The following is a 24,935-nucleotide window of genomic DNA, read 5'->3' as shown; positions in this document are numbered from 1 at the left end:
ACTATATATAGCCTACTGTATATATATATATATATATATATATAGCCTACTGTATATATATATATATATATAGCCTACTGTATATATATATATATATATATAGCCTACTGTATATATATATATATATAGCCTACTGTATATATATATATATATAGCCTACTGTATATATATATATATATAGCCTACTGTATATATATATATATATAGCCTACTGTATATATATATATATAGCCTACTGTATATATATATATATATAGCCTACTGTATATATATATATATATAGCCTACTGTATATATATATATATAGCCTACTGTATATATATATATATATATATATATATATATATAGCCTACTGTATATATATATATATATAGCCTACTGTATATATATATATATATACAGTCAGGGCCAAAAATATTGGCACCCTTGCACTTTTTTCAAATAACTCCCAATTTTTGCGAAAATTAAATTGAAATTGACAAAAGTATTTTGTCTCCACAATTCTTTAGTTCACTTTTAATAGTCAAGTCAAGCGCTTCAAGTCCAGTCATGCGCTTCCTATAGCCTTGAATGAGCTTCCTGCACCTCGCTACTGGCAGTTTGGCCACTCTTCCCATGCAAATTGCTCTATTTCTCCCAGATTTGAATGGTGCCTTCTCCCAACTGCTGTTTTCACATTTCCTCACAGGTGTTCTCAATGGGATTTAGATCTGGAATCATTGCTGGCCAATTCAGAACAGTCCAGCGTTTTCTCTTGAACCATTCCTGGGTGCTTTTTGAAGTGTGTTTGGGGTCATTGTCCTGCTGCAAGACCCATGACCTTTTTTGTACTTTTGCTGGTATATATATATATATATATATATATATATATATATATATATATATATATATATATATATATATATATATATATATACCTGTATATATATATATATATATATATATATATATACCTGTGTATATGTATATATATATATATATATATATATATATATATATATATATATATATATATATATATATATATATATACCTGTGTATATATATATATATATACCTGTGTATATATATATATATATACCTGTGTATATATATATATATATATATATATATATATATATATATACCTGTATATATATATATATATATATATACCTGTGTATATATATATATATATATATATATATATATATATATATATATATATACCTGTGTATATATATATATATATACCTGTGTATATATATATATATATACCTGTGTATATATATATATATATACCTGTGTATATATATATATATATACCTGTGTATATATATATATATATATATACCTGTGTATATATATATATATATACCTGTGTATATATATATATATATACCTGTGTATATATATATATACCTGTGTGTATATATATATATATACCTGTATATATATATATATATATATATACCTGTGTATATATATATATATATATATATATATATATACCTGTGTATATATATATATATATATATATATATATATATATATATATATATATATATATATATATATATATATATATATATATACCTGTGTATATATATATATATATACCTGTGTATATATATATATATATACCTGTGTGTATATATATATATATATATATATATACCTGTACAGTATTTTCGTTGAGGATGTGGGCATCACTGTCTGAGTTTATTAGTGGCATTTCGGTGGCCACCCGAAGTTGCTTTGTGGGCATTTATTGTCCACCCAAAGAGGATAGACCAGATTGGGTACACTAGATTATCCTCTTCCTGAAGGTCATTACGTCCGCTACCAATGGTGGATGGAGGTTATGTTTTCACCCCTGTCTGTCTGTGTTTTTGTGAACAAGATATCTCAAAAGGTTGTGGACAGATTTGGACGAAATTTGGCAGAGAGGTAGCGTATATGACAAGGACGAAATGATTATATTTTGGTGAAGATCCGGATTCGGATCCGGTTACTCGAATTTTTTAAATGATTATTCACCATTTGGAGATAGGACCAAAACGATACATAGCAGGATATTTCAAGAAGTTGTGGACGGATTTGGACGAAGCTTGGTGGACCCGTTGGGTGTCTGACAAGGACGATTCAATTCGATTTTGGTGAAGATCTGAATATGGATTCGGATATGAGAATTATTTAATTTGTCAAGTGATTCTTCACCATTGGGAGATCGGGCCAAAAATGATACATAGCAGGATGTCTCAAAAAGTTGTGGACAGATTTGGACGAAGCTTGGTGGACCGGTTGGGTGTTTGACAAGGAAGAATCAATTCAATTTTGGTGAAGATCTGAATTCGGATCGAGCTAGTAGAATTTTGACGTGATTCTTCACCATTGAGTGATATGGCCAAAAACGAGGGGTAGATCAGGGTATGAATGACTGGACCTCTGGTGATTCCTGTGATTGATTTTGATTAAATGTGATTCTGTATTGTGATTTTTTGGTCTACTCTGAGATACAAATGTAAACTGTTCACCAGGCGGAGGTATGCTCTCTTCTGAGTGCTGTTCTCGTTTTTTATTGGCTTTGACAAATGCTGTAATAATCGTCACTTTAAAGTTGCTTTTTCCATTTTACCCTAAATGCATGCTGGGAACAGGCCAGGTTCGCATGTCGGTAAACGTCATAACAACAGCACTACAATGTTGAATGATACCTCATTTAAGAGGGGGAATGGATGTTCATTTGGAGATGGGAGGATGGGAGGGATACAGACTTGAAGAGGAAAAGGGGAAGCCATGGACCTGGTGTGGGGATGGAGTGGTTGAGGAGCTTAAGTCACATTTTGCATTACGTGTAATTTCCACAGGTCCCTGCCATTATCCTGTCAAAGGACATTCCTGTCAAACTCCTTAAATATTACACACTCGGTTGGAAAGGAATTCCCTTACAACAGCCCCCCTGGAACCTTATCTGCTTGTCTCACTATATAACACACGTTTAACTACTTACAAACGCAATATTTCCATTGATAGCATTTGTGAGCATTCCCTTTTTGTTGTTTCCTTCTGAAGTTGTCAAAATGCATTTGCATTGATTATATAGTTTGGCATTATTTGAGTTTCTGTGTCTCTTTCAGAGTGGAGTTGGTGAATGGAGACTGTCCATCAGGCTTGTCCCAACAAAAATCCACGAATGTGTTTTCCTGCCACAAGGCTATTGCTCAGACGAGAGAGGATTCAAAACTACTCGACGGAAACGAATCGTTCACGAGCAAACGCTCTGCACAGCGTATCACTGCGTTAGAGGCTGAGCTGGCACTTATGCGCGCACAGATCGCCCAACTGGTCACTTTGCAGCAACTAGGTCTGTCATGGTGACCCCGCGTGTACAGCCTTTGACCTTTTGTCGATGCATTATTTAAATCCTTCAACCCCTTCCTTGTCCCCCATTCCCCTCCCTCTTTGCATCGTATCACCACGTTGTAATCTTGAATGACTTGGTAAAATGTCACAGAATGTGCCAAAGAGTAGGTTACTTGACTTATGGAGCGAAATATCTAGCAATACTGCCACATCAGTTCCACAACATGCTAAACGACATTCAGTGATATCCGATACCATTCCTTCAGGACAGCTGAATGTAGTTGTATAGGACTAAATCATAACCATGGACATTTTAAGGAACAGCATCTTGAATACTTGTAATTTATATAAAGAATGTTCAGTGGTTATAGAGTGCCTTGAGAAAGTATTCACGTGCCTTGACTTATTTTCACACTTTGTTGTGTCGTAGTCAATGTGTGGCTCCAAATGTAATTCTCACATCTCCTCTTCCTGTTCAGGCTGGAGTTCCTCAAGGCAATGTTCTGGGCCCTGTGATTTTTTAAATCTTCATAAATGATCTCTCCAACTCTCTGGAAAATCCTCTATCTTTTTGCTAATGACTCCACCCTCTACCGCTCCATCTATCAACCCTCAGATCGGCAGGCTGCAGCCTCTTCACTCTCTTCAGACCTGGATAAAATCACAGACTGGTCAAACAAGTGGCACATGTCTTTCAATCCTGACAAATCTCACACTCTTACGATGTCTCTCCGGAAAGACCGACTGAACAACCCTCCCATCTACTTTCTCAACAATCCTGTCAAAGAAGTTCTGTCACTCAAGCTATTGGGTCTCACTATCTGCCATGATCTTTCCTGGGAAAACCACATTTCCAAGCTGGCCTCCAAAGCCAGTCGCCGACTGGGCATCCTCCGTCGTGCGAAGTCCTTCCTTGGCACAACTGAGCTCCTCACCGCATACAAGGCTTTCAGCCACAGCTCAATGGAATACTGTTCCCCCCTCTGTGCTGGTGCTCCTGCCTCACACCTAGCTCGGCTTCACGCTGTAGAAACCAAGGCTTTTAGGATCATTGGTATCTCCCACGTTATATCTGATTCTGAGGGCCTTTTGCCTTCTCACCGCACCAGGTTGGCGGTCTTTCTATGTTCCACCGACGCCTCTCCGGCCTTGCACCTCCTGCTCTGTCTGTGCTGCCCCCCAAATATTCCCGCAGGAAGCACAAGGTTTGCCAGCAACCTGCTTCTGGTGAAACCGCCAAAATCAAGACACTCTGCTCACCTTTACTCTTTCGTTCCTCTTTTTCCCACTTTTGGAACAAACTCCCACTCTCTTCAATTCCACCCCGCTCTCCATGTCTCCAAACCACCATCTCATATCTTCCTCTATCCAAAACCTTGATCTTTTCCACCCCTGTTAACTCACCCCAAATCCACCTCTTTCAAATTACGTTTTCTTTTCTGAAAATTCCTGTAGTGTACATCTTATTTATCCTGTGTAACCCACGCCAGCCCTCTCTCTTCCACAGATCTCCTGATGTTCCTGTTCCCTGCTCTCTCTCTCGCTCCCCCTCTCTCTCTCCCCTCTCTCTCTCCCCCTCTCTCTCTCCCCCTCTCTCTCTCCCCCTCTCTCCCTCCCCCTCTTGTCTCCCACTCCCTTTATTATATTATGTTCTTTGTGTTAGCTTTTATACAAAAAAAAGTATTCAACCCCATTGCTATGACACTCCAAATTGAGCTCAGGTCCATCCAATTTCCTTCAATCATCTTTGAGATCTCTACAACTTGATTAGAGTCTACATGTAGCCAATTCAATTGACTGGACATGATTTCGAAAGAAACACACCTTTCTACATAAGGTCCCACAGTTGACAGTGCATGTCAGAGCAGAAACTCCACCAGGAAGTCCAAGGACCTGCCCGTCGAACTCTGTGATCGAATTGTGAGGAGGCATAGATCTGGGGAAGGATCTAAAACAATTTCAATAGTGTTCAAAGTTCCCAAGAGCGCAGTGAGCTCCATCATTAGGAAATGAAAGAACATGGAACTACGCAGACCTTTCCTAGAGCTGGCTGTCCAACCAAACTGAGCAACCAGGCAAGAAGGACGTTGGTCAAAGAGTTTACCAAGAACCCAATGACCACTCTGATAGAACTACAGCGTTCCTTGGCTGAAATGGGAGAACCTCCCGGAAGGACAACAGTCTCTGCAGCACTTCACAAATCTAGGTTTTATGGGAGAGTGGTCAGACAGAAGCCACACCTGAGAAAAAGGCCCATGACAGCACGCCTGGAGTTTGTAAAAATGCACGTGAAAGACTGAGAGCATGAGACAAAATATTCTGTGATCTGTTGAGACGAAAATTGAACTCTTTGGCCTGAATGCAAAGCACTACGTCTGATGGAAACCGAGCACAGCTCATTACCACCCCTACCGTGAATCATGGTAGTGGCAGTGTGAGGCTATTGGAATGCTTTTCAACGGCAGAGCCTTGTAAGAATAGAGGTAACAATGAATGGAGCCGAATACGGGCAAATCCTTGAGGAGAAGCTGCCTCAAAGTGCAAAAGATCTTAGACCTTGATGAAAGATTTACGTTCCAACAGGACAATGACTCCAAGCAAACAGCCAAAGCAACACTGAAATAGCTTCAGAACAAGAACGTGAAAGTCCCTGAGTGGCCCAGCCAAAGCCCAGAATTTAATCCCACTGAGAATCTGTGGAAAGACTTCAAGATTGCTGTTCACCGACGCAGCCCATCCAACTTGACAGAACCTGAGCAAATCTGCAACGAAGAATGGGAGAAACTCCCCAAATCCAGATGTGCAAAGCTGATACAGACGTACCCCAGAAGACTCGAAGCTTGTACGAAGTATTGACTTAGGGGGTTGAAAACTTATCTAAATTGGATATTTCTGTATTAATTATTATTTATTTTTTTTGGAAAAAGATTCTTTTAAAAAATTCACTTTGACATTATGTTGGTCTTTATTATGTGTAGATCGGTGACAAAAAATCTCAATTTAATCAATTTTAAATTCAGGCTGTAACACAGCAAAATGTGAAAAAAGTGAAGTGGTGTGAATATTTTCTGTGAAGGCACTGTATAATATCCCAAAGCCTTTTGTGTAGTTTACTCTTGTTTATTTTCTTTTTCCTTTTGTTTATACTGCACCAAATATATATATTGCTTCTTCAGTTTTCAATGCCTGCCAACCAAACTGCTCTACAGGGCCACTCCCGTCATCTCTTCCACCTCCACCACCACCTCTTCCACCTCCACCACCACCTCTTCCACCTCCATCACTGCCATTCCAGAATGACTCGGTCATTGACGTGATCCGACAGCGCCAAGCCAATAAGACGTCTTCCTCGCAGAGCAATGTCATGACTCGAGCACCAACTGAAAAGTTCATGAATATGATGGAAGTGTTGAAGGATATGGACAAAGTGAAGCTCCGTGCTGTACAAAGGTAAATCTTTGCAGTTTTTTTTGTTTTTTTACTTTTGAAATTCATAATGTGCTGCTTTTGTTGTCCTGGCAAGTTAAAGAACAGCTATTGTTTTTATTATAATGTCAAGCTTTTTGTGATTTTTGTCCAATTTTTTTTTGGTAGTTTCAGTGGAATTTCCACATGAACTTTTCATATTACTGCCAACTTCCATTTATATATTAAGATGTAATTAGAAGAATAATAAGAGCATTAAGCTAACTCGACCGACCTAACACTAAACTCCATGGTTAAGGGCAAGGTAATTTAACCCTCCCCCTCAAGCTTTACGGGTGGGTTAACTCCATACCACCCCCCCCCCCCCCAACACTCCCCCACCCAGAATGACGGGCAGGTTAATTCCTCCCCCCCCCCCCCCAACCCAAAACGACTAGCGGGTTAATTCCCCCCACCCACCCAGAGTTACAAGTGGATAAGTCCCCTCCCCTCAGACTAATGGAGAGGAGGGGTTGTTAATTTTCCTCCCCCTCCCCTCCCCAGTTACAGACAGGTTAATTCCCCCCCTTCCCCAGAGCAACGGGTGGATCAATTCCCCCCCCTCCCCCTTCCCCGCACATAGTGACAGACGGGTCAACTCCTCTCCTCCCCCCACTACCTATAGTGACAGGTGGGTTAATACCTTTGTCCCACAGGGTACACAGAAGCTTGCAAGGAGACTTATTAGCAATAGACGTGAAACTGACGAGCACTAACTGTACAGGTCTCCTGGAGGGACTCCGATGCGATGCAAACCAGCGACGCCGCATACTGATGACCCAGTAGCTCTAATCACTTCAGCACTGCGTCGGAAGTTTTCCCATCGCAGTCCGGTGACCAGAGAGAACTCTCCAGGGAAGAGTGACTCGTGGAGTCCCAAGGAGGCATTGCCCGTGCTTCAATTTCATCATCTGAAGGTACCAAGTGTCTGTGTTTATTTTTATGTTCTGATTTTTATATTTAAAAGTTCTGATGCTGAACAATGATTTCACTAGAGTGAGTTCCATGTTGAGGATTGCAGTTTTATTGTTTAAAAAAAACATGCCAATTAATTGTCTTTCATATGTGCTCATCTGATAGGATATGCCAGTCAGCACCAGAATCTGGAAGCACCTTTCGTGATGTGGTTTGAAAAAAAAAAACGTTAGGCGATGTTAATAACCTGATCATTCTGTGTTCAGAAGCAATCATTTGTACCAAGGTTCATAAGTTTTCATTTGTACTGGTGTCCACGAGGTTATCATTTGTACAGGGACTCTTCGCTACACGCACTCCCAGTTAACACACTTTTACTGATACACAATGAATAAAGTAACGAATATTCTTCACTATATGCCATGTATTGTTGCGTGCTGCGACAGTGAGAACCGAAGGGGATTATTCCATTGTAAAGCAAAGGGTATGAATATTATATATAACATACTAGTGGGGGTCACCCGTGGGAATCCCACGGGCATGGACGTGTGAGACATTTGGACATCTTGATTTAGATGCTGCACATTAAATTTTACAAAATGGTTACTGCCAATTCATCAGATCCAGAAATGGTGTAATGTACACAATTTATTTATTTCACATAATATGTGACCCCTCACTCCTCTCCACCTGACACTCTCCTCTCTCCACCCTCACGCCTCTCCATTCCCACTCCTCCTCACACTCCCCTCCAATACCTCCTCACACTCCTCTCCAATCCCTCACACTCCTCTCCAATCCCTCACACTCCTCTCTAATTCCTCACAACAACAACATGCATTTTAAGGCCATTTTCCCTGCCAGAGGGGGGGTTAGCCTTGCGGTCCCCATGACAATCTTCTCCATTTTGCCCTATTTTCTGCATCTCTCCTTGTTAATTCCTCACACTCCTCTCCAATTCCTCACACTCCCCTCCAATCTCTCCTCACTCTCCTCTCCAATCTCTCCTCACTCTCCTCTCCAATCGCTCCTCACTCTCCTCTCCAATCGCTCCTCACTCTCCTCTCCAATCGCTCCTCACTCTCCTCTCCAATCGCTCCTCACTCTCCGCTCCAATCGGCCCTCACTCTCCAACTCCTTGCTCCTCACTCTCCAACCTCTCGCTCCTCACTCTCCAACCTCTCGCTCCTCACTCTCCAACCCCTAGCTCCTCGCTCTCCAACCCCTAGCTCCTCGCTCTCCAACCCCTAGCTCCTCGCTCTCCAACCCCTCGCTCCTCGCTCTCCAACCCCTAGCCCCTCGCTCTCCAACCCCTAGCTCCTCGCTCTCCAACCCCTAGCTCCTCGCTCTCCAACCCCTAGCTCCTCGCTCTCCAACCCCTAGCTCCTCGCTCTCCAACCCCTAGCTCCTCGCTCTCCAACCCCTCGCTCCTCGCTCTCCAACCCCTAGCTCCTCGCTCTCCAGCCCCTAGCTCCTCGCTCTCCAACTCCTCGCTCCTCGCTCTCCAACCCCTCGCTCCTCGCTCTCCAACCCCTCGCTCTCCAGCTCCTCGCTCTCCAACCCCTCGCTCCTCGCTCTCCAACTCCTCGCTCCTCGCTCTCCAACCCCTCGCTCCTCGCTCTCCAACCCCTCGCTCCTCGCTCTCCAACCCCTCGCTCCTCACTCTCCAACCCCTCGCCCCTCACTCTCCAACTCCTCGGTCCTCGCTCCTCTCCCGTCTCATTCATTTTAGAAATGGAAGTTTCCACGCAACGCATGAATTGTCACGATCCTCAAGAGGAAGTGTCTCGTAATCATCAAATGGCAAGTAAATTACATTGTGAAAATTAAAGATTTCAAATAAACCTATTTAAAGTGTATGCGCACATAACTAATAAAAAAAAACGAAGAAATATCTCGGTAATTTCCTGAAACATATTTTAGTTCTTACTTCCGGATAATAATGTTGAATGAAATAAGAACGAAGAAAAGAAATATATGTCGTTTTGTAACGACTGTCATCAAAAGTCAAAGTAATATATCTTAACAGAAAAGAAAACGCGAATTTTAAATATATGTCGACATTTTCCCCAACTGTTATTTTAGGTGGTGTATTTTCGTGTATCATCGTGGTGCGATTTAAAAAAATATATCTCTGCATTTTCCCGTGTGTGCGTGAATGTTCTCAATTATTTCTGACACCGAGTCTAAAACCATCGATAAAAATTAAATCAGATGGTGAATTCGAGATAAAATCGTGAGGGTGACTCAATGAATGGGTTTTATTTTACAGGCCTTTGAGAAATCATTTCGTTCTATAAACGGAAATTTTCATGGGATTCTCTTCCCGTTTTTTTTCAACCGAGTCTAAAACGATGTTAGCAACTGTTAAAAATGAAATGATATATCGAATTAGAGTTGAAATAAACCTGTGTGAGAGAGAAAGACAGCACGGGCCTAACTAAACAGGCCTCAAAGCTATTCAAGTTAATAAAATGGTGGATATTTGTTTACATGAAGCCTCTCCAAGAATGGGTGGAGCTACTCTGTAAACGGAGTAAGCCACACCCCCGGACAGACAGACAGACAGAATCACCTTAGCCTATTATAATATAGATTGTTACGGCTGCGGGTTTCGTCTACTACAAAGGGGTTTGCCTACGTTCCCTCCCGAACTTACTGGACCTGAGGCTGCCATGCACGAATACCTTCGTACCTCGGTAGGTTGCTAAGCAACTACAAATGCCAATTGGCCCGTCGCGCAATATCACGGTCCTACCATCTGACATCGTTTACCTGCATCACTTGCCTTTTCCAATCGAAGAACGTACCCTACGGCGGTGTACCAATCCTATCCTTGGATGGTAATTTGGGTGACCGAGCTAATGCTAATGAACCAATTAATTGGGGAACAACCTCCCGCCTATGATGGGTGTGAACAGCGCTGGATCAATAAGGGAAAGGACATTCACGAACAGATTCAAAGGAAAATGTCAACAAAGGATTTATTTACAAGTATTTACAAGCACAGGGATCATGGAGGGGGGGGGGGGCTCGAGGGCTTTAATTGTTGGGGGAAGAAAGGGTGCACGCAAGGGGCACAATGGAGAAAGGTGAATCAATATTTACAAGCAGACGTTAACATAAAGCGTACAGCGAAACTTAGAAACAGCAAAGAAAAACAGACAAGAAGCAGAAGCACCTGAACCGTTGCCTTATCTTACTATAATTCACCAAATGTCTGTCTGTCCGTCCGAAGGTACCGCAAAAACGGCTGAACCAATCGCAACGATATTTTGGGTGGGTAATCCTGGGATCTCCTGGAGTAAAATAGGCTGTATTGTTTTTCCAATTTCAGCTTTCGCCTCCAGCATTTTCAGGTTTGGACTCCCGCATAACATTATTTTCCCGGGTGCCACACAAACGGCTGCACCAATCGCTGCATGGCTGCACCGATCGGCTACACCGATCGGACTCGGTGACCTCGGACGAAGACCTTTTATAAGGACATGCGTTGAATCCCTGCTTGAGAGAATGCCAACCCCCTCCCCGCCATCACAGCCGTCTCTCCAACTCACAATCCCACGAGATATGCGGAAAGGACGACCCAAAACCAGTTATCTTCTTTTTGATTCGTATATAAACATCCATAAAAGTAAATAATGACCTTTTTTTTTTTTTGGGATACTGAATCGAAGCTCGTGAAAGAGCTAACATTTACTTCACAAACAAATCAACCAGACAAACAAAATATATAAAAAGAGGGAGCGGAAGACAAGATGGGGAGAGGAGGGGAAGCACACAAACACAACATTTGAGAGCAGGGAGATGTGTGGAAGGGAGAGGGCTTGGGGGGAGGAGGCGTGGGAAGGGATGATGGGGAGGGAGAAGTATAAAACACAAGGACACCAAGGACTTCCAGGACAGAAGTTGGTATTTCAAAAAAGTGGAATTGGGGTGAAATTAGCGGGGGCAGAAAAGATCAAGGTTTTGGATGGGGGAAGACAAGCGATGGTGGTGAACAGCTGTTTTAAAGACCTGGAGGGTGGAGTGGGATTGAAGAGAGTGAGGGAGTTTGTTCCAGAGGCGGGAGGAATGAAGGAGTGAAGGTGAGCAGAGAGTCTTGATTTTGGCAGTTTGACCATAAGAGGGTTGCAGGCAGATCTTGTGCGACCTGTAGGAATATTTGCGGGACAGAGCCCAGAGAGAGCTGGGGGGGGCAAGGCCAGAGAGGAGTCGGTAGAAGACGGAAAGACCACCAACCTGCCTGCGGTGAGTGAGTGAGAGGCCCTTGGAGTTAGCTTCATCGTGGGAGATTCCAATGATTCTGAATGCTTTGGTTTCAACAGCGTGAAGACGAGCTAGGTGTGAGGCAGGAGCACCAGCCCAGACGGGAGAGCAGTATTCCATTGAGCTGCGGATGAAAGCCTTGTATGTGGTGAGGAGCTCAGGTGTGCCAAGGAAGGACTTCGCACGACGGAGGATGCCCAGTCGGCGACTGGCTTTGGAGGCCAGATTTGAAATGTGGTTTTCCCAGGAAAGATCATGGCAGATGGTGAGACCCAAAAGCTTGAGTGACAGAACTTCTTGGAGAGGATTATTCAGAAAGTGGATGGGAGGGTTGTCCACTCAGTCTTTTCGGAGAGACATCGTAAGAGTGTGAGATTTGTCAGGATTGAAAGACATGTTCCACTTGTTTGCCCAGTCTGTGATTTTGTCCAGGTCTGCAGAGAGTGAGGAGGCTGCAGACTGCCGATCTGAGGGATGAAGAATGAAGCGACAGAGAGTAGAGTCATCAGCAAAGAGATACAGAGGATTTTCAAGAGAGTTAGAGAGATCATTGATGAAGACCAGAAAAAGCACAGGGCCCAGAACACTGCCTTGAGGAACTCCAGCCTGAACGGGAAGAGGAGATGAGAGAAACCCATTCAGGGCCACACGTTGACTACGACTAGAGAGGAAGTCCGCCAGCCATGCATGGATATTTCCATGGATACCAAAAGAGGAGAGTTTGGTGAGCAGAGCGGGGTGCCAGACCGTATCGAAGGCACGTGATATGTCAAGGGAGACTGCTCTAATTTCCTGTTTGGCATTGAGGACTTCCATCCATTGTTGAGAAGGCAGAAGCAGCATGTCCAGAGTAGAGTGTCCAGGTCTGAAACCAAATTGATGATCAGAGATCAAGCCATTGGAGAAGAGGAAAGATTTCATATCTGAAGCTATGATGGATTCCATGACTTTGCTGATAATTGGGAGAAGGCTGATTGGTCTGTAGTTGCTGGGGTCTGTTTTTGCACCTTTTTTGTGCAAAGCGGTGATGTTGGCAGATTTCCAAGCAGATGGAAGATGACCTTGAGCAAAAGAGGGTGAAGAGAACAGAGAGAGGGAGTGAAAGAGCAGAAGAACAGGATTTTAGGACCCATGGGCTGATGCCGTCAGGTCCAGTTGCAGAATCCGAGTCGAGGGTTGACAGAAACTTTTCCACCTTGTCAGGAGGAAAGGACACAGAGTCCAGGAGCAGCTGGGTACGACTGGGTACGGTGGGTACAGAGAGGGATGGGTTTGGGACACAAGATTTAGAGGCAAACACAGAGTTGAGGCATTCAGCTTTTTCACGTGCGGAGTCAGCCGTGTGGCCATTTGAGGTGAGGGAGTGGATGGAGGGGGAACAAACACCAGAAACAGATTTGACCAGACGCCACCAGGATTTGGAAGAGGGAGACAGATAAGAGAGTTCGGTCCTGAGCACGGGGAGATATTGTTTCCTGGCTCTCCTGAGGGTAGACACACACTTGTTTCGGGCTTTGTGAAAGGAAATGAGATTTCCTTCCGTTGGATTTGCTTTCCAGGAGACGAAAGCAAGTTGTTTCTGGGCAATAGCCTCACCACAAGATTCCGTGTACCATGGACGGGAGGAAGGGTATGACAACTAAAGACGAGATGGGATAAATCTGTGCACGAGAGAGAGCAATTTACTTTGGAAGAATTCCCAGGATGAGTTGATGTCAGAGGCGGTAGAGATGGGAGACCAGTCTAGATGGTTGATGGCTGCTTGAAGACCGTGCCAGTTGGCCTGAGTGAAATGCCAGACTCGTCGACGCTGAGGAGGCTCTCTGAGAATGGTCAGAGAGATGTCCACTTTAACAAGCACATGATCAGAAGAGCCAATTGGAGCAGAAGAAGAGCAGCAGACATTTTCAGGGAAGTTAGTCATAACCAAGTCCAGAAGAGAAGATGCTCCGTTGACTGAAATCCGGGTCGGGAAATTGACAGATTGTGTCAGTCCCAGTGAGTCACAGAAGTCCTTTGCTGAAGAGCCATGGCTGGTGAGAGAGGTACCCACACCCAGCCAACTGGCATGGTGACAGTTGAAATCACCACATATGAGGAAGAGAGAGTTGGGATGGGTAGATAGAAGTTGGTCCATATTCTCAGACAGCGAGATGTAGATGGAGTCATCGCTGTTTGGTGGACGGTACAACACACGTATGAACAAAAGGTGGGAGCGAAGGGGAAGCCGTAGCCAAAGGTATTCCTGGGGGTGAGGTGGAGAGAGGGCAGTGCAGGGCAAGTGAGGAAGAGTTTTTTATAAAGATAGCAACCCCACCTCCAGGACGAGGCTCAGGTCTATCATACCGGAGGAGGGGTAACCTGGGAGAGATACCAAGGAATCAGAGACATCATGAAGGAGGAAAGTTTCTGTTAAGCAGATCACGTCTGGTTTGTCAGAAGCAACCTGTATGGAGAGATTAGACAAGTTTGAGCGAAGGCCCCGAATGTTTGAGGTCCATACTGTTAAGGAGGAGGAAGGGGGAGCATCGGATACAGAACAGGGGGGGGGGGGGGGGTAAGATGTGGAAGAGGAGGAAGAGGTAGGGAGAGCTGTTGAAGGTGTGTCAGAGATTACAGAATAGCTTGGAGAAAGGGAAGAATGGGGCGGACAAAAGGTTTGATGGTGATTGGGAGAGGCGCAGTGAGGTGTTATTTGATGAGGGGGAAGAGCGAGGCAGAAGGTTGAGGGAGGTGAAGGTGAAAGTTGGAAGGGGGAAGAAGCGGGGAGGACGCTTTGAGGAGGAGGGGTGAGAGGGGAGTCTAGAAGGGGAGGAGCGAGGGAGAGTCTCCGAGGGGAGAGGTGTGGGGGGAGATTTGAAAGGAATGGGTGATTGGGAAGATTTGGAGGGGAGGGGCAAGGGGGAAGATTTGAAAGAGATGGGTGATGGGGATGATTTGGAGGGGAGGGGCAAGGGGGAAGATTTGAAAGGGATGGGTGATGGGGAAGATTTGGAGGGGAGGGGCAAGGGGGAAAATTTGAAAGAGATGGGTGATGGGGAAGATTTGGAGGGGAGAGGCAAAGGGGTAGATTTGAAGGGGAGGGGTGATGGGGAAGTTTTGGAGGGAAGGGGTGATGGGGAAGATTTGGAGGGGAGGGGTGATGGGGAAGATTTGGAGGGGATGGGTGAGATTGGATTTTGAAAAGTGTACGATTAATGGGAAACGAACATTTATTACAAAATGAGTTTTTTTGAGACCTTCGAGTCAAAAATACGTTTGAGGACGCTGGAGGGAGGATGGAGTGCTGGAGAGTTTAGGGAATGAATGAAAGATGCACTATAAGAGATGGAATTTTTTTTTGGAATGAATAGATTTGGTGAGCAAGTCGAAAGCATCCTTTTATAGAAGAAGAAGAAAAAGGTGTTATAGAATATGACAGAATACAGGTCTTCAGGGGACAGATTAGACATTTTTTAACAACGTGATCACAAACAACGTGGTCGAAGAACGAACGAACAAATAAGAACGAATAAAGGAATAAGAACAGAAGGAAATTGTTTTTTTGTTTTGTTTTTTTTTAGGAGATTTTAAAACGAGGAAGTATGGGGTGAAAAGACCGTGAAAAACAGAGACCGGAAAGTAATTGCAGCGCGATCGGAGAACCGCTGAGACAAAAACAAAGCCTCAAGCCAAGGTCGGACACGGTAGCCTTGTACTACACTTAGGCCTCAGAATACGCGATACGAAAGACCGACGATTCTGTACACAGGTATGAAAAACCAACACCTCTGGCTACGGCTTCCCCTTCGCTCCCACCTCTTGTTCATATGTGTGTTGTACCGTCCACCAAACAGTGATGACTCCATCTACATCTCGCTGTCTGATGATATGGACCAACTTCTATCTACTCATCCCAACTCTCTCTTCCTCATATGTGGTGATTTCAACTGTCATCATGCCAGTTGGCTGGGTGTGGGTACCTCTCTCACCAGCCATGGCTCTTCAGCAAAGGACTTCTGCGACTCACTGGGACTGACACAATCTGTCAATTTCCCGACCCGGATCTCAGTCAATGGAACATCTTCTCTTCTGGACTTGGTTATGACTAACTTCCCTGAAAATGTCTGCTGCTCTTCTTCTGCTCCGATCGGATCATCTGATCATGTCCTTGTTAAAGTGGACATCTCTCTGACCATCCTCAGGGAGCCTGCTCAGCGTCGACGAGTCTGGCATTTCACTCAGGCCAACTGGCACGGTCTTCAAGCAGCCATCAATCATCTGGACTGGTCTCCCATCTCTACCACCTCTGACATCAACTCATCCTGGGAATTCTTCCAAAGTAAATTGCTCTCTCTCATGCACAGATTTATCCCATCTCGTCTTCAGTTGTCATACCCTTCCTCCCGTCCATGGTACACGGAATCTTGTGGTGAGGCTGTTGCCCAGAAACAACTTGCCTTCGTCTCCTGGAAAGCAAATCCAACGGAAGGAAATCTCATTTCCTTTCACAAAGCCCGAAACAAGTGTGTGTCCACCCTCAGGAGAGCCAGGAAACAATATCTCTCCGTTCTCAAGACCGAACTCTCTTATCTGTCTCCCTCTTCCAAATCCTGGTGGCGTCTGGTCAAATCCGTTTCTGGTGTTTGTTCCCCCTCCATCCCCTCCCTTACCTCAAACGGCTACACAGCTGACTCCGCACGTGAAAAAGCTGAATGCCTCAACTCTGTGTTTGCCTCTAAATCTTGTGTCCCAAACCCATCCCTCTCTGTACCCACCATACCCAGTCGTACCCTGCTGCTCCTGGACTCCGTGTCCTTTCCTCCTGACAAGGTGGAAAAGTTTCTGTCAACCCTCGACTCTGATTCTGCAACTGGACCCGACGGCATCAGCCCACGGGTCCTAAAATCCTGCTCTGCTGCTCTATCTCACCCTCTCTCTGTTCTCTTCACCCTCTCTTTTGCTCAAGGTCAACTGCCATCTGCTTGGAAATCAGCCAACATCACCGCTTTGCACAAAAAAGGTGCAAAAACAGATCCTAGCAACTACAGACCAATCAGCCTTCTCCCAATTATCAGCAAAGTCATGGAATCCATCATTGCTTCTGATATGAAATCTTTCCTCTTCTCCAATGGCTTGATCTCTGATCATCAATTTGGTTTCAGACCAGGTCACTCTACTCTGGACATGCTGCTTCTGCTGTCTCAACAATGGATGGAGGTCCTCAATGCCAAACAGGAAATTAGAGCTGTCTCCCTCGACATATCACGTGCCTTCGACACGGTCTGGCACCCCGCTCTGCTCACCAAACTCTCCTCCTTTGGTATCCATGGAAATCTCCACGCATGGCTGGCGGACTTCCTCTCTAGTCGTCGTCAACGTGTGGCCCTGAATGGGTTTCTCTCATCTCCTCTTCCTGTTCAGGCTGGAGTTCCCCAAGGCAGTGTTCTGGGCCCCGTGCTTTTTCTGGTCTTCATCAATGATCTCTCTGACTCTCTCGAAAATCCTCTCTATCTCTTTGCTGATGACTCCACTCTCTGCCGCTCCATTCCTCTTCCCTCAGATCGGCAGTCTGCTGCCTCCTCACTCTCTGAAGACCTGGACAAAATCACAGACTGGTCAAACAAGTGGAACATGTCTTTCAATCCTGACAAATCTCACACTCTTACTATGTCTCTCCGAAAAGATCGACTGGACAACCCTCCCATCTACTTTCTCAACAATCCTCTCCAAGAAGTTCTGTCGCTCAAGATTTTGGGTCTCACTATCTGCCATGATCTTTCTTGGGAAAACCACATTTCCAAGCTGGCCTCCAAAGCCAGTCGCCGACTGGGCATCCTCCGTCGTGCGAAGTCCTTCCTCGGCACACCTGAGCTCCTCACCACATACAAGGCTTTCATCCGCAGCTCAATGGAATACTGTTCTCCCCTATGGGCCGGTGCTCCTGCCTCACACCTAGCTCGGCTTCACGCTGTTGAAACCAAAGCTTTCAGAATTATTGGAATCTCCCGCGATGAAGCTATCTCTGAGGGCCTTTCACTCACTCACCGCAGGCAGGTAGGTGGTCTTTCTGTCTTCTACCGACTCCTCTCCGGCCTTGCACCCCCAGCTCTCACTGTGCTCTGTCCCCCAAATATTCCTACAGGTCGCACAAGATCTGCCAGCAACCCTCTGATGGTTAAACTGCCGAAATCTCGGCTCTCCGCTCACCTTCACTCTTTCATTCCTCTTTTCTCCCGCCTCTGGAACAAACTACCTCACTCCCTTCAATCCCACTCCTCCCTCCAGGTCTTTAAAACAGCTGTTCACCACCATCTCTTATCTTCCCCCATCCAAAACCTTGATCTTTTCTACCCCCGCTAATTCACCCCAGATCCACCTTGTTTGAAATTCCAACTTCTTTCCTGGAAGTCCTGGCAGGGTCCATATGTTTTATACCTCTCCCACTGCCCCCTTCCCACGCCCCCCCCCCCCCCCCAAAGCCCTCGCCCTCTCTCAGATCTCTCGATGTCTCCATGTCTCTCGGTCCCTGCTCTCAAATGTTGTGTTTGTGTCCTTCCCCCTCTCTCCCCATCTTGTCTACCGCTCCCTATGTTATATGTTTTATGTGTCGGTTTGTCTTTCTGTGTGATTAATGTTCGCTCTTTCACGAGCCTCGAACTTGTATACAAAAAAAAAAAAAATTTAAAAAAAAAAAAAAAAAAAAAAAAGATCGTTTTAAGGCCATTTTCCCTGCTAGAGCGGGGGTTAGCCTTGCAGGCCCCAGGACAATCATGGTTCCCTGTTTGAGGCAATGTTTTTATGGCCGGATGCCCTTCCTGCCGCCAACCCTTGGTCACGCTCTTACGATGTGCAGGGATACAGTGTACCTTATTCTAAATCGGGGTACACACCATGATCATTCATCCCAGCAAGCTGGTACTCAATTTGCCGACCTCAAAAAGATGACAGGCTGAGTCAACCCCCCTGGCATTAATTCAGCGATCGATCGGGATTCGAACCCAGGATCCTAGGATCCCAAGCCGGCACCCTAACCGCTAAGCCAACACCAACACCGGGAGTAAAGGGGAGAAAATACTGGTGGGGTATAAGGGTGTAGCATTGTATTGTATGCATTTTATCCCCTAATTTGGTCAGTGTTCCTCCATCCCAAGGCTCCCAGCTCGAGTCACCAGCGCAGGCAAAGGGCAGGCACCAACACGAGCAGGCAACTAGGCAGTCGGCAATCAGGCAGCCAGGCAGTCGGCAATCAGGCAGCCAGGCAGTCGGCAATCAGGCAGCCAGGCAGTCGGCAATCAGGCAGCCAGGCGAAAGAGAGAGAGCCCAGTCATCGACATGAGCATGGGCAGGAACCAGCCAGGCACCAACACGAGCAAGGGACAGGCAGGCAGGCAGTCAGTCAGTCTTAGCAAGACCAATCTCATTGGAACACCACAGTTCTCCTCTCCAAAAATACGAGCTCCTCAACGCACTATTAATTATCCTCACTAAACACAAGCTCCTAAGCACACTTAATTCTCCTGCAGGCCTCGGTCGAGGCAAATGGCAGATGGCTCTACACATCTGGTGGATGAGAGTCCAGTCGACTCCAACAACACGGGCGGAAGAGGGTGAATTCCCCAACGGCCAGCAGAGAGACTGAGAGGAGTGGCGACCCCCTGTCTATACCACATACTTACCCGTGTGTACCAGCCATAGAAAGGCAATGCCATCATTGCCCGAGGAGACTCGACATCATCAGTTCTCCTCACTCCTGGCTCCTCCCCTTTCTCCTCAGATCTCTCACAATCCCTGCCTGACCTTATCAGCTCCTCCCTCTTCTCCTCAGATCCAGCGCAAATTATCTTGCGTCTTTTTGACAGCTCCTCCCTCGTCCCCCTTGACAACCCACCACCCCTCTTTCAGGCGTTGGGCTCCACCCCCTTCCAGGGGATGATCATATCTCTGCCCCCTCTCATGTTGCCTGGCAGAATCCCTTTGCTTTCTGCCTCATTCCTTTCTCTGCTCTACAGAGACGTAACCCAGCACACCTGGTGGATGTTTACATGAGGTGAGGTTTCAAACACATTTCCTTAACTTTAATCCTTCTCTATCATTATCACAAGCACGACCCTCATATCGTGCACATTCAAAACAATCATTTAGGTAACGGCTAACAGGTCCCTACATCCTTACTTTCAAGATTTGCTTCCTATTCGTACATGGTTCATGCTGTTCTATATAGTTCTATACCTTCTGAGGTAATCTAACCCCACTCCCCACACCCATAAATGTAACACCGCACCCCTCCCTCCCGCCTCCGGAACCGCAGCTTCTGCAAGGTTCAATTCAGAGGCAACAGTTCCAGCCTTATCACTTACATACTCACACCAAATTAACCTCAATTAAATAATTCAGGAGGGGGCTGTGGGAAGTGAGCCGTAGCTAACTTGCTATTCTCCTTACCGTACTACCCCCTTAGTTGCAAACAACAATTCAAATATGTAAAATTATATGTACAATTTCTTCTCCCCCTTTTCTCCTCGCTCCGATGTCCTGGGGCAGGGAGAGAATGGCTCCAAAATCAAATGAACAAACAGGCTGACCTTATCGACAATTTAACTTAACCAATTTACAATTCCCACTACTTGACCACATCTCCCAGTGGATGTCACCTGCTCGAGCTAACAGCTGAGCCCAAATACCCAATTTCAAAACTACCTATCCAATTTCACAGGTTATCTGCCCTCCAAAGAACATATCAAGTCACATGGAACTGAGTGCAACATTTCCTCATACACTCATGCTCAACAACAACCATTAAAACAACTATTATAATTCCTACAAGGCCATAGCTTCACTCCTTGCATACTGCAGGTTTGGTCCTCAACTCAGCAGCGGGGGAGGTCCTGCACAAGCAAGATTGGGGGGGGGGGGTGGAAGGGGGCACAGTCACCACTCCTCCAGAGCCTGATCCATGCCTGCGGACAAACACACCTTCCCCACCCACAAAACCCCAAATGTCTCTCCCTCCCCCTCTGGCATTCAAATCTCCAGAACCTGCAATACAGGGACTTGGGCACCTACCCTGCCATGGCCTGCGTACACACGATCATCAACATGCAGAGAAACCACAATGCTTCATTCAAAACGCATCACAAAATGCAATTCTTCATTCACAATACAAATTACATTTTAACCCTTTCCACCCGACCCACATGCTTGGGTCTCGTGGCCACTCTTGCCCATCACCCATGATAGGTTTTCATTACCGCAATAACTTGAGAATGGCTGAAGGGGTCTGAGTCAAACTTGGTGCATGTATGTTTAATGATGTAACGATCAACTGATTCTATTTTGGGGTCACGAGGTCAAAGGTAAAGGTCATGTTAGGTAAAAATCGTGTTACCATGATAACTTGTGAACCATTCATGGGATTTTCAACAAACTTGGTATAATTATATAATTATTATGATGCAAAGATAAAGTGATTCAATTTTGAGGTCAAAGGTCAGAGGTCATGCAAAGTTACAATTATTTAATTCCTGCTATAACCTAAGAACGGCTGAAGGGATCTAAGTCAAACTTGGCACAGGTATGTATAATGATGAAAAGAAGAACTGATTAGATTTGGGGGTCAACGGTCAGAGGTAATGTTAAGTAAACATGTTGTCATGCCAACTTGTAAACCAGTGATGGGAATTGAAACAAACTGGGTACAAGTATATATGATGCAAAGATGAACTAATTGGATAAAATGGCATCAATAAGTCAAAGGGTCAGAGGCCATGTTTGGTAAAAATTATTTCAATACCGCGATATCTTAAGAATGGCTGAAGGGATCCAAGTCAACCTTGGTACAAGTATGTATAATGATGTAATTATGTGGGCGGAGGTATATTGGTCGAAGTCGCGATATTGAAGAGTGCCATTCTAGTTCGATTTCGGATCATGAGGGCTCCTGGGAGGGCAGAGGGGGAGAAGGGGTAAACTCCCAAATTTCAGATCTCTACTCATCACTTATTAACCATGCGATTGCTCTCAAACCCAATGCAGCCCTTCTACTTGATGGCTCGCACAATCGCTCAGGCTTTGATTTTCCGATTTCAGATCATGGGGGGCTCCCGGAGAGGAGGGGGTGGCTTGTGAGGGTAGTGGAGGGGGGAGCGGGAGGGTTTCACCCAAATTAGCAGAGGTCTGAACCGTCAGCCCACTTGGGGCTATTTATTATGTCTTATATTTAGTTAGGTTTGGTTGCAGAAGTTTTCTGAACATCAGCTCCCCAGAAACGCATCTTTGGTTGCAGACGTGCGACGTATTCTTTTGTGATGGCCGGTTATGTTGTTAACGCCAAATGGGCCTAGTCCTAGGTGGCCTTGAAGATGGTATTCTTCTTCCTTCGCATGGAGCACAAGGCTTCGGGTAGAATCATTGGCTGAGGGTGCGGCTGTGCCACTGATGCAATGGCCTCTATAGGTTAGGGCAGGAATTTGGAATTTGGCCATGGTGCCGCTGATAGCTTGTCTAGTCTTTGTGAAGGACACTGTGGGATCTTTCGCGTCCAACGAATGCTGATGCTGGCAGACGGGATGCCGGTTTAACATCCATCCAACATTGATAAATCACCGGGATGATAATTTATAGCTGGGGCGAGATTCCAACCCAGGACAGGCAGCTTAGAGACGAGTGTCCGGCGATTTGGTTAGCCCTGAAGATATTATGTAAATGAGCTTATTGTTTGAGCTAAGTAAATGGGTTTGTTGTTATTACTTGCAAAATCGAAGATTTTTCAAGTATATTGGTCGGTTGCATTTGTGGTTCTGTCTGTCCTGTCTGTCTGTCTGTCTGTCTGCTTGTTTGTCACTGGCCTACAGGTCACAATTCTAAACTGATCGTCACGAAACTTCACCAAGTTGTATAGGTCGTCCCAATTGAGAAGCCTATTGTTTTTGGAGTCAAAAGGTCAACATAGGCCAAAGGTCACCAACTTTGCCAAATTTCTAAAATCCTCAATTTTCATCCGATTGACTTGAAATTTGAAGAGAACTTGCATATCTGGTCACTCAATTCAACCACCAAGTATTTTTGAGGCCAACATTCGCCAAAAGGTCAACATAGGCCAAATTTCTAAAATCCTCAATTTTCATCCAATTGACTTAAAATTTGAAGATGACTTGCATATCTGGTCACTGAATTCAACCCCAAATTATATTTTAGGTGAACATAGGCCAAAAGGTCAACATAGGCCGAATTTCAAAAATCACCAATTTTCATTTGATTGACTTGAAATTCTAAGAAGATTTACATATATGGTCACTGAATTCAACCACCAACTATTTTTGAGGTCAACATAGGCCAAAAGGTCAACATAGGCCAAGTTTTTAAAATCCTCAATTTTCATCCGATTGACTTGAAAATTGAACAGCATTTGCACATTGAGTCACTAAATAGGGAAACTAACTATTTTTAAGGTCAAAGGTCAACCTTCCAAAATCATCATTTTTCATCTGAAAAATCGTCACTTTTCTTCCTGTTGACCCGAGTTTTGATCAAGATTGTCAATTTTAATCTGGATGAAATGGACAATTTGCTGTATCAATGGAATTTTTTTTCTTGGGGGTGGGGTGTGGATTTTGCAAGTATCGTGCTCCGCATGACGTCTTCTTGTTGTTTTTTTAATCCATTGTGCTCAAATCTTGTTTTCTTTTTACCCCTCACTCGCTCCCACACCCCACATACGTTCTCCAGTTTGAGCAGCACATGCTACGGAACGTGAACACAGGACATCTCTGACCAAGAACCAGTCGACAAGCGCCATTTCTCAATAGGATTTTGGAATGTCGTCGAGGAGTATCGCAAACATGCTCTGGCCTCATTGCGGTTAAACACTTGCTTATGATCCACCGTGATGTTTCATCACATCGCCATCGTTCGGGTTTTTATTTATGGGTTTTCTGAAATGTACATTTTGCATCTTGACAATGAAATGTTAAGGTTATTTCTCTCTTATGCTAAATGTTTACATGTCGTGAGGCTTATGCTTCATGGATTTCAATGGATATTTGATAAAAAAAATATTTTTTAATTCCAACAATTTAACAGTGCAGCAATATACATCTCTTATTTTATTAATCTACCTAATAAAAAATGGTTTTCTTTCATAAATTCGGACCAAATGCACTTGGCATAAGAGATCCAATCGCAGGTAACAAAATTAAAAGTGCACCGAGGTTATTGAGATTAAAGACAAATTATCCTGAACGGCGAGGCAAATATGAAGTTCTTGTCCGTGCGGTTACTCCGCCGTGCATCCTAATTCGGCCCTAAAGATGGGCATCGATCAGACGGAGGAATGGGAGTCGGGAAGACGCATTTAAATGCGAGGGGCGACTGTTATTTCCGACATTCCATGGTGATCCATCTCGAAAACCGGTTCCGTGGACGTCATTGCATCTCGTCTCATCATGTCACTGCCGTCCAAACATAGCCTGACCTTATGTAGTAAATGACCAGCCGAGCACCATTTCATTATAGATCTCTGTAGGGTGTTTTGTGTGATAAACATGAAGCTGGAAACATTTCACGCTCTTACAAACCCATTGGTAAAAAAAAAAAAAAAACCTGCCCTGTTCACCCACCCGGTTTATGAGTACTGTGATTGAGAGTGAAAACTTTGGAATCAACACATTGATCCAATGTTTCATTACAAAGATGGAGCTCGGTGCTCTTTTCACCAACAAAAGGATCACAAAGTGTATAAAGTTGCGTTTGAGGCTCGTGGAATGAGAGGCCAGTGCACGAACAGTTGTGCAGAGCCGGGTCAAATGGGCAGGTGGTTTAACTAGACATGGCAATAAATGGAGGGAAAAGTGTTTGGACCAAGGGTGTATGGGTATGGGAAAGAAAAATGTGAATGAGACCAGAAAGCGGATGTGTCAGGAGGGCGGCGGTTACTGTTCTGGCTCCATGCTTCATCGGCTGT

At 44.7% G+C, this 24,935-nt stretch overlaps 1 protein-coding gene across 2 annotated transcripts in view; it reads left to right on the top strand.

Moving 5' to 3' along the window:
• LOC137423487 (mitochondrial fission regulator 1-like) overlaps positions 1–24,118 on the top strand; it is a 36,757-nt gene extending 12,639 nt beyond the window's left edge. For both annotated transcript variants that reach the window (XM_068110717.2, XM_068110716.2), the window contains exons 5-8: positions 3,121–3,347; positions 6,556–6,796; positions 7,536–7,728; positions 23,702–24,118. In XM_068110717.2, coding sequence (XP_067966818.2) covers positions 3,121–3,347; positions 6,556–6,796; positions 7,536–7,728; positions 23,702–23,746 — 706 coding nt within the window. In that variant the 3' untranslated portion in view covers positions 23,747–24,118. The remainder of the gene's footprint in view (positions 1–3,120; positions 3,348–6,555; positions 6,797–7,535; positions 7,729–23,701) is intronic.
• Positions 24,119–24,935: the final 817 nt, after the last annotated feature.

Source organism: Myxine glutinosa, chromosome 3, assembly GCF_964187855.1.
Source record: "Myxine glutinosa chromosome 3, kmMyxGlut1.1, whole genome shotgun sequence".
NCBI classification, from domain to species: domain Eukaryota; kingdom Metazoa; phylum Chordata; class Myxini; order Myxiniformes; family Myxinidae; genus Myxine; species Myxine glutinosa.
The sequence above is the reverse complement of the archived record's forward strand: the minus strand, read 5'-3'. Positions and strand labels throughout refer to the sequence as shown.